This window comes from Diorhabda sublineata, chromosome 5 (genome assembly GCF_026230105.1).
Source record: "Diorhabda sublineata isolate icDioSubl1.1 chromosome 5, icDioSubl1.1, whole genome shotgun sequence".
Taxonomy (NCBI): domain Eukaryota; kingdom Metazoa; phylum Arthropoda; class Insecta; order Coleoptera; family Chrysomelidae; genus Diorhabda; species Diorhabda sublineata.
The window spans coordinates 17,823,431-17,834,723 of record NC_079478.1 but is presented as its reverse complement, the minus strand read 5'-3'; the positions used below and the strand labels follow the sequence as shown (position 1 = coordinate 17,834,723).

The 11,293-nt window shown below is 29.7% G+C and overlaps 1 protein-coding gene across 1 annotated transcript; it reads right to left on the bottom strand.

Moving 5' to 3' along the window:
- Positions 1 to 761: 761 nt before the first annotated feature.
- On the bottom strand, positions 762 to 11,208 carry LOC130443922 (V-type proton ATPase subunit B). The gene is made up of 6 exons (XM_056778821.1): positions 11,022 to 11,208; positions 9,852 to 10,139; positions 9,406 to 9,709; positions 9,095 to 9,296; positions 8,697 to 9,035; positions 762 to 1,788 (listed from the first exon to the last, which is right to left on the bottom strand). Exons 1-6 carry the CDS (start codon positions 11,104 to 11,106, stop codon positions 1,522 to 1,524), a joined length of 1,485 nt encoding a protein of 494 aa, XP_056634799.1. The 5' UTR covers positions 11,107 to 11,208; the 3' UTR covers positions 762 to 1,521.
- Between the last annotated feature and the right edge of the window lie 85 nt (positions 11,209 to 11,293).

The following is an 11,293-nucleotide window of genomic DNA, read 5'->3' as shown; positions in this document are numbered from 1 at the left end:
ATACAGATATGGCCTGACATGCACCATAACAGAGAAGATGTAATTTCTGCCCAAGGACTAGAGATAGAAAAGTGAAGACATTTTGCCAAAAATAGTAGTTCGTGAAGACCATTCTATTGACAAACGTGTATGTCAGGATTGTGACAAAGAATAAGTAAATGTACAATGAAAACGTCGTGTCAAAATTCTTATTTATTTATTAATTATAAGTATTATTTTGTTACAAGATGCAGTAACGAAATCATACTGTTAAGGTATCAAATTGGAATGCATCTTGGATATTCTATTTTGTTTTTGAACCATAATTACTACAATTGTTTAAGACAAATTTGCCATGGTGGTTACTGTTTCAAGTTAATTTTTAAATTTAAGACCTATGTTATTTTTTCTTGTAAACTTCTATTTTTAATACTGTTTAAACAAAGATAAACAAAAATAATACAACAATTTTCTAATCTTTTGTTTAAAATTATTGTTTTAAAATGTGGTGTTGAAACATCCCAGGATACTGATTACGTGACTGTAAAACCATGATACCAGTTGAGGGGTAATTTGAAGAAAGACTAAGAATATATGGACCATTTTCTTACTGTTTACTCTATACTATTTGAATTTTTTAAAAAATATCGGGTGTATCCCAAACAGTTAATGAATTGTTTCGCCTCCCCTTTAAATGTCTGAAAGTAACAATAAATTAGTGGTGCCCTCGACGAAAAAACGGCCTTAATATATCCACAAAGTGACTATCTAAAAATAATTCATCAAAATATGTATAGTGTTTATTCACATTTTTTACACTAATCTATTTAACATAAAATTAGATTTTTACAGTAACATCGAAAAATGTCAATACCTACATCAAGAAAAAAATCTTCATTCACCATCTAGAAATAAAATACTGAGAAAAAAGCTTCATCGAATGGTAAGAGGTAATTATATATATTGCTTTATACAATTGGGCAATGACATTTAATGGAATGTTAAATTTTCCACTTTTGGTTAACAGAAAAAAAATTACATAGGTAATATAATAATAATAAAGGATGGGGATTTTGCCAACAATAAACATCGAAAAATTTGAACTTACAAGATAAAAAATACACGATATTATCTTATATTCATCTAGAATTAATGAAATAGTGAGTAAATATTTATATACTCTTGAAATTTAATAAAATGTCCGATTGAAAAATTATATTATTGAAGACAAAAATCTATTTTTCAAGCGGACATGATTGTTGTTGTACAGAGTAGCGACTTTTAACAATATTCTTCAGTACATTTATCAAGCACGAAAGGATTAATGATACAGCCACTCTGTACGTTCATAAAAGTTGACGTATTTTTTTAAACACGTCATTTTTTAAGTAAATTATTTACAAAAATTGCATCGGCTTAAAATTATTCTGGTAAAATTATTTTTCCAAATTAAAAAATAAATTGTTGATACAATAAGTGGACATATTTTTTATAACAAACCTAACAAACTCCCTAATATATAAAGTTTTATACACATTTGAACTAGTGGCGAGAGTCTCTTGGATAAAATTCGGCCAATATGGCAGCTGGAATACGTTTCAACATTTCCTTGGGGAAGATACGGAGTAATTGCCAACCGACGTCCAAAGACTCGAAGACGGTACGGTTCTCATAGCTACCTTGACTAATAAAGTTCTTTTCGAATTTCGTCAAGAACTCGAGATAGAGAAGATCGTCGGGAGTTAAAGCTTCTTCTCCTACTACGGCCTTCATCGCTTGTACATCCTTACCAATGGCATAGCAAGCATACTAAAAAATAATTCAGGTATAAAATAAAATTCCCATGTTATTGAACATATTCAAAAACATGAAAAATAATAAGCTAAAACATAGATTACTTAAATACTCATTATCAAAATACTCATTAATTGATGAGTATTTAGAATGAATGCACAAACGTTTCATTAATGGACAATTTTCAAGAAATATGAGCCTAATTCATTGATTTTGTACTAAATGATCATCAATTGATAAGTATTTTGTTTAAAACGAGTCAAATATAGATCTGTGACTCATAAATAATGTACTGGAGACTCAGTAATGGACGATTTTCAAGAAATATGTGCCTAATTAATGGATGTTATACAAAATACCCATTAATTGATGAGTATGTTGAATGAAATTCATATAAAACGAACAAAATATAGATCGGGGACTCATAAATGACATATTGAAGACGATATTTGAGAATAACGAGCTCGATTAATCGATTTCATACAAAATACTCATTATTTACGAGTATTTTGAATGAAACGAGCAAATATAGATCAGGGACTACTTAATAATGCATTTGAAATTAATTAATGGACGATTTCCAAAAAATCTGAGCCTAATTAATTGATTTTTACTGGTCATTGATGAGTATTTTGTATAATATAAGTATAAAACTAGTCAAATATAGATCAGCGACACATCAATAATGTACTGGAGACTCAGTAATGGACAGTTTGAAGAAATCTGCGATTAACTCATCGAATTTATAGAAAATACTCATCAACTGATGAGTATTTTGAATGAAATTCATATAAACGAGCCGAATATAGATCAGAGACTTATAAATAAGTTATTGAAGATGATTTTTGAGTAAAACGCTCGATTCATTGATTTTGGTACTAAATACTCATTAATTGATGAGTATTTTGTATAATATAAGTATAAAACTAGTCAAATATAGATCAGCGACACATCAATAATGTACTGGAGACTCAGTAATGGACAGTTTGAAGAAATCTGCGATTAACTCATCGAATTTATAGAAAATACTCATCAACTGATGAGTATTTTGAATGAAATTCATATAAACGAGACGAATATAGATCAGAGACTTATAAATAAGTTATTGAAGATGATTTTTCAGTAAAACGCTCGATTCATTGATTTTGGTACTAAATACTCATTAATTGATGAGTATTTTGTATAAAATCAGTATGAAACAAGTCAAATATAGATCTGTGACTCATAAATAAAATACTCCATTACTCCCTAGATACACTGGTCAAAAAATTATCCATTAAAAAAACACATCGAGGCAAATATTTTCAAAGCAGTTTGTTGTTTACTTCTATTCTTTTAAAATGAATTTAATCATAATTTATAAATTTGATATTATCTATTGATTGTTGCTTCATTTAAATTACAAAAAATTAGATAAAGTTTTTCAATTAATCACTGATGTCAGAATAACTATAATATTGTATTGTTTTACTACAAAAAATATAATTTTCAAAATTCGTAAATCACTTATTATTTTCAATTCAGTTCAAAAAAACTCAAAAACAAATTTAAAACGTAAATTGTCCTAGACCAGATTTGAACCTGGGACCCGCAGTTAGAAAGCGCGGAACAACACTGAGCCATCAGCGTCAGAAATTAGCGTGTCGTATATCTATTTCTCAACATACCATGTTTTTCAAAGCTATAAGTTTAAGTAGCTTTTGAAACGAAATAAATTTGAGTCTAATCTATTAAAATTATTGTTTGTATGCGTAGATTTCTCAGTGTCTTGATATTTTGTGTTAAAAAACCAACTGAAAATTGATTATGAAAATGACTTTTACTTAACACTACCAGAAATTAGAGAAACTGTTGCCTCATTAAATTTATTGCCGGAAAAGTCAAAGACAGTATATAATATAGTCTATGAATATTTTTTGAACTAATAAAAGGTATTGGTTAGATTATATGTTGATATAATCTCACATTATTTTTATTATCATTCCAGTTCTCCATACGGTCATTTAGACATTTTATTCTCTTTGTTTTTATCATCTTCGTGCTCTCGTTTCTAATTTTTCTATATTTATCATAATGATCTTGTTCCTTAGTTTGTAGCCATTTCAACCTAGCTTCTTTTTCCAATTTTTATCAAAATGACGAAAAATACAGTATTTTCAATAATGTGTTGGTAACTTCAGAATGGTTAGAGATAAATATACGTGCCCTTTATGCTTTTTGATAGAAAACCAATACTGCTATTCACTGCATTAAATATGTACAGGGTGTTCCCTACCCCATTTTCTAAATTAACTTGATTGTATACTTTCTCGAATTATCCTCCAAATATAAATATTCAACACTATGGATCACGAACATTATTAAAACGAAAATGAGAAAGTTTTTATCATAAATAAGCAAAAACTTTTTCTAGTGAAGATAGCAACAACTTTTCAACTAAAGCATTTAATGATAAATACCTAGTAACAAAGGTGAAATAGTAGGTATATCTTACACATAGTTATTCCATTACATTTTGTAATTTATGGTTGCTTTATTGAAAGGGTTAACAGGTGCATATAGAAGTAATTAGTAGTCAACAAAAATATTATACACTCATGATACTCATACTATTATTAAAAGCAACTGATTAACGGTGTTTTATTTCAACTCCGGGATTCCCCGAAATTGTGCGCGGCGCTAGGTTTCTAAATACCACAGACTTAATAACACAAGAGAGCAAATTGTTCACATTTCTAGAGTGAGCCAACATTGGCCCTTCCACTTTCTACACTAGCAACTGTAGCTAAAGTGTAGCCAAATTTACAAATAGTATCGTTTATCCAGAAAAAATAAAAAAAAACAAGAGTAATTTAGTATCATTTGCAATTAACTAATAGCAAGTAGTGATTTAATTTATTTTTATAACAAATTGTTTAATAGTAAAGTCAAACTGTTCATTATGAAATAATTTCATTTTATGAATTATTCGTATGACATTTGTGTACTAAGATAAAAAGAAACATGACAACACCGTTTACAATTTTAGGCTAGTGGTAGCTGGATAAGAGATATATAAGAATTTATTTCTTGCGGCGTTGCCTTCAAGAATTTGTACATCTATAATTATTTTTTCAATTATTTGGCTATTTTGGTATATATCCGTGATTTTTCTTGAAAAAAAAATAATCAAAACCAACTTTTCACATGTAAGTGTGGTTGTGTTTTATGACAGAAAAACAAATCTATTTATTGCTAGTGGCAGAGCATTTTATTTGGATTTAGATAAACAAAACAAGAGAAGAAGCCTTAGCCGAAAATTGGTATTATTTATAAATGATAAAATAACTTCCAATTTTTATTAGATATGTACCTGATTAGGTGAAATTCACTGTTTCGACTTTTTCTTACTGTGTGAAATATACTCTCTTGTTACTTTTTTCTATTGAAATTTTTTTTAAATAATTTCACAATATAATGGAAACATATTAAAAATTCTAAAAAGTTGGCAATTGTTTTGATTTTAAATATTATCATCAGAATGACAGAAGTTACATTTCATGAGATACCCACTGTATGTTTAATTATTTTTGGCTAAACCAAGACCTTATCTTATTATTCACTTAATATATATGAATAGAAAAATGAGGATTTTAGAAATATTACAGCTTAGCTCTATTGAGATATCCGAGATATCTTTTTCCTATTTGAATCATTATAACTGTGCAAAATTAGTTGCGGAAAAATATTGTTTATAACACGACCACTATTAATTTCACACTTTCGATTGATTTTTTCAATCTCATGCGAAATTTCATTTTGTAGCCTTTGTTATATAAATATCTATTTTCTATCAAAATTATATTGGAACTTAAAATGCTCTATGTATCATATACAGGGAATTTATGTGATATGGGATGATTGGAATTATAGGGTATAGACACATATAGATACTAAATTACTATCAGTAGGTCATAATTGAAATGTTTTGTATTATATGTACTTGTGTACATATATATTTCCTATGATTTTTAACCGAGCAATTATCCTTGTGAATTTTTAAAATAAATTTCGTTAATTTAATAATTTGACTTTTCTTTATTAAATTAAATATCTAGGTTGAGCAATACAATTCTCAAAACAACTACAAAATGTTTTATTTATGATAAAATAAGTCGATACTCAGTACACCACTGGCGGCATAAGAAGGTACGCATTTTACAGCGTTGCCGGAAAGCAACTCTAAGCCGACAAGGAAAATGTTGGATCGCTTTTAAATGTATTTTATCAATGAAACATTTTGTCTTTTATGTTATTAGGTCTGTGCAAATAACATATCAGAAACAGTGTATGTAGTTATGTTGGTTAGGTGGGTACGGTGCTGTACGGATGCATTTTTATCATTGGAAATATTTGTTGACATTATTTATTATAAGTGTTCAAATTTATATAATACTATAACGATTAATACAGTGACAAATATTATGATCTTTAGTTTTTATCATTGGGGATAATAAAAATCAAGAAAAGAAAGCAACCATAAATAGCATTTCACTGGAAACTAAAATGCAAGTGATTAGAAGATTAAATTAGTGCTCAGTTTGATAACTTCAACAATAAGGAGAATTCTTAAGAATAAAGAAAAAATATTGTCATCGGCAACTGCAACTATGTCAAGCTCTGCAACTAGAATTACCCTTTCTAGATATAATATTATGGAGGCAAAGGAAAAATAACTGTCTATATGGATTGACGACAAGATTGAATGCAATATGCCATTAAGCCAATCTATCATAAGGGAAAAAGCTAGAAAATTTTCTAATTACATTCGATTGAGGCATGTGACATAAGTGAAACTTTCGTTGCTAGTCGAGGATGGATGAATAGATTTAAACATCGAAATAATCTTCACAACCTAAAAATTACAGAACAAGCAGTAAGTGGTGATGAGAAAGCGACGGCTGAATTCCCAGCAATATTAAAAACAATAATTGAACAAAGAAACTATACTCCAGTATTGGGTTTTAATGTTGATAAAACAGGCCTATTTTGGAATAGAGACCAAAATGAACATTTCTATCTCATGAAGAGAAACAAGCATCAAGATTTAAAGCTGTGAAAGATCTCTTAATACTTCTACTGAATGGTAATGCAAGAGGAGATTTCAAATTAAAACCACTACTAGTTTACCACTCCAAGAATCCAAGATCGGTGAAAGGCATGTCTAAAACATCTTTACCTGTAATTTGGGAATCTAATTAATAATCATAGATAACTAAGAAAATTCTCCAAGATTGGTTCAATGAACATTTTTGTCCGTCTGTTAAATTTTATTTTGAAATTAAAAAACTTGCACAAAAAGCACTACAATTAATTGATAATGCTCCTAGCCACCCAACAAATTTATCAGACTTAACATGCATTCCAGTCAAAGTGGTTTTCTTGGCGCCTAACACAACTGCCTTAATCCAATTGACAAAAACGTTACATCCAGTTTTAAGGCTTATTACTTGAAGCAAATATTTAAGCAAATGTTTGAAAAAACAGGCGGGAAAGAGAAGTAAACAATAAGAGCATTTTGGAAAAACTGCAATATCATGAATGCTGTAGAAAACATGGAATGATATTTCCAAGGAGTATGGGAGAACATTTGTCCAGATTTAAGTAAGATTGAAGACATTGGATACTCTGTCGATATGGATGAAATTGTGGAGTTAGCAAAATAAACTTGTTCATATGAGGTAAATGTGGAAGAAATCGAAGAAACAGGTAAAAAAACAGCAACTATTCTTTCTAATATCAAGCTCAAGGAATTAATGAGCAATAAGAAAACAAAAATATTGATAGTAGTGATTTTAATGAAGAGCAAAAAGAACTTTCCATGGCATTTGTAAAAAAGAGTTTGACATCTATAATTGAAATTATGTACCAATTTTGACAGGAGTTCACAAGAAAGATGGGGTGATATAGATGCTTTATCTACTCAAACTTCATTAGATGCCTTCTTGACAAAAAGGCAGAACATTTATTTTTGTGTGAAATAAATGTTTGGTTCTATTTTTATTAAATAAAAAAACATTATTGAATTTTTTACCTAACCAATTTTCTATCCATCTTCCCCTAACATTATTTACATTTTAAGCCTCATTAAGCACTGTTTCACTTTATGCTCTACTTTGATGGAATGTATCCCCCCCTCGTCTTACTGTATATTGTTCTAACCATTTCTAGTAGCTTATTTTTCAATAAAATGATACTATTGATCGTATAAGATATTCGAGAAGAAACAATCTGCTTTTTTTATGTACCAACATACAAATAGTATCAGCATATTTTAAAATAATATTCAAAATAACAATTGGGACAAAAAGGCGTTCATAAAAATTAATCAGTGGTGTTTATTTAGGGAATCTCAAACCTAGAGCTGTATTGAAGTCTTTTTTCCATTTCTAATCTTTCAACTCACTAGTCGGAGTCATATTCCAAACTATATATTGAAATTTAAAAAAAATTATGGTACGTATTTATGTGTATATTAGGGTACTGTGTACACTGAGACATAAAGCATCCCTTACTTGCTGTGAAACTGGGGATGCTAAGTGTGAACTTTGCATTTATATTCCAATTCTATGTAAAATTTAATTCTTTCAAAAATTTTTTTCACATATTAGGGCCATCCACTTTTCTGTATGCATGCCAATATCATTTTTCCTTTTTTAATAAGGTTTTATTTATCCTTGTAATTTATATTTTAGTGCATAAATTTTTTTCTAGAAATATATTTTTGATATTTTAGCACAACTTTTATAAAAACATTCTATATTTATTTTGAATTTGCCAAAAGTATGAAAATGTTTGTTTATAAAACTATTTATATTCTGGAAACTTCAACACACATTTAAAAATTTATAAAATGAATAGGAATCAGCACCCATTTCACTCACCAGTTGGTTGGAAACATCGGAATGGTCCTTCCTGGTCATTCCTTCACCAATAGCAGATTTCATCAAACGTGACAAAGATGGTAATACATTGATTGGTGGATAAATTTGCCTATTGTGTAATTGACGATCTACATAAATCTGCCCTTCTGTAATATATCCAGTTAAATCAGGAATGGGGTGAGTAATATCGTCGTTAGGCATAGTCAAGATGGGAATTTGAGTAATGGAACCATTTCGCCCTTCTACACGACCAGCACGTTCATAAATTGTGGCCAAATCAGTGTACATGTAACCTGGAAAACCACGACGACCGGGTACTTCCTCTCTGGCGGCAGATACCTATAAAAGCATAAATGAATCTTACTATAATATTCAAATTGATAAAATTATATACTAACCTCACGCAAGGCTTCAGCATATGAAGACATATCAGTTAAGATGACCAGTACGTGTTTTTCACATTGATAAGCTAAGAATTCAGCAGCTGTAAGTGCTAGACGGGGAGTAATAATTCTCTCAATTGTAGGGTCATTAGCCAAATTCAAGAACAAACATACATTCTCCATAGATCCATTTTCTTCGAAATCTTGTTTAAAGAACCTGAAATGATTCCAAACATAAAAATAAGGGAATTAATTTGAAAAAAAAATAGTGGAATCCTCCATAGAATGTCATGATACTCATTAGTAGATTTTTTTGGCTTTATTACCTAGCAGTTTCCATGTTAACTCCCATAGCAGCAAATACAATGGCAAAGTTATCTTCATGATCATCCAAAACAGATTTTCCTGGAACTTTGACAAGACCTGCTTGTCTACAAATTTGAGCAGCAATGTCATTGTGCGGCAAACCAGCAGCAGAGAAAATTGGAATTTTTTGACCACGAGCAATGGAGTTCATTACATCTATAGCTGTAATACCAGTTTGGATCATCTCCTCTGGATAGATACGGGACCATGGATTGATAGGCTGACCTTGGATATCTAAATAATCTTCAGCTAGAATTGGTGGACCTGAAATAGCCAACATTATATTAGTCTCAAATAGTAATATCACATTTATTCAACAACAGAACCAACTTTTTATTTAATTTAATTCTATACTTATATGAAATTAATCTTTTTAGGCAAAAGTGCGCTTTTTATACAAGCATACCTTTATCAATAGGTTTTCCTGATCCGTTGAATACTCTTCCTAACATATCCTCAGATACGGGAGTTCTAAGGATATCTCCTGTGAATTCACAAACGGTGTGTTTGGCATCAATACCTGATGTACCTTCAAATACTTGTACTACAGCTTTTGAACCACTAACTTCCAAAACTTGACCTGATCGTAAACTTCCATCTGATAATTTGAGCTGTACAATTTCATTGAATTTAGGAAACTTGACATCTTCTAGGATTACTAGAGGACCATTGACACCAGAAACTGTTTTATATGCTGAAAAATGACAGATTTCTTTAGTGTAATGCATATATTATACATAGTAATGATTTTAAACTTATACTTTCACAAAAATTGTTACCGAAATAAATTCTATTAGTAAGAATCTATTCAAACATTAATCCCCCTTAGCATTTGAATCCTTATACAGATATATGGAAGTACATAATACATTTGTACAAATCAAATGAAACAAACTTGCTAGGGTAGTGAGAAAATTTGTTGAGATAATGCATTAAATAAAACTAGATTTTTATTAGAGTGTTAAAAAAACCAAGACAACACTGAGGACTGTAATACATTGTCAAGTGACCATATTTAAAACTTACTTTTTTCACCCTATTAAGATAAAATTTATGTGGCTGACCTTGTAGTATTTTCTCGTTTTCCATTTAACCCTTTCTCATGCGTTTCTAGCATGGTAGGGCTTAAGAAGTACCTAGTATTTAATAAACAATTTAAGTGACCTTTCTATGTCTAACGAGATAGAGACAAATTAAATTTTGTAAATTATTCCTTGAATTTATTTATAATTAATTTAATTCTTTACTATTTCAAACTCAATACATAAATTTTGTATTTGAAAATTAATTTTTTACGAGGAGTGGCAGTATTTAAGATGTCACATGATAACATAAACAGCTGATCACAAGTTATATATAATGATATTATAATCATAAAGCATAATATATAGCATAAAAATACAAATCCCAGGAGGAATATTTTTAAAATATCCACTATCCCAAAAATAATCAATAATAATATAGGAAATTTTGGTCATATGACCCGATTCTTGTCCACCATTAGTTATCATGACCCACCCAATTTTGAATCTTTTTTAGAACAAAATATTGTAGTTAAAACTATTAAAACACTTACTGAGCCTTGGTTGGGATTTAAAGTCTCGAGAAACAGCTAAAACATGTTCTCGGTTGGCCTGTCTTGCCGAAATCGTCGATGCCATTTTCACTATTAACAAGACACGTCTGACATACGTCCAACAAATTCAGCTACTGCTAACTTATCGAATATTCACGTGGTATCATGTGACAAATAATGTGCGACTAAGTACTAGATGTCGCCACATGCTGCACATGTCCATAATTTTAAACAAAGAAAATATTATATACAAACAATAATATAATTGAAAT

Excerpts from the sequence above, each read along its gene's own strand:
- LOC130443922 (XM_056778821.1), bottom strand. The coding sequence starts at position 11,106 with ATGGCATCGACGATTTCGGCAAGACAGGCCAACCGAGAACATGTTTTA. Across the intron at positions 10,140-11,021 it reads TAAATCCCAACCAAGGCTCA|CATATAAAACAGTTTCTGGT; the intron begins GTAAGTGTTTTA and ends GTCATTTTTCAG. Across the intron at positions 9,036-9,094 it reads ATGCTGAAGCCTTGCGTGAG|GTATCTGCCGCCAGAGAGGA; the intron begins GTTAGTATATAA and ends ATGCTTTTATAG.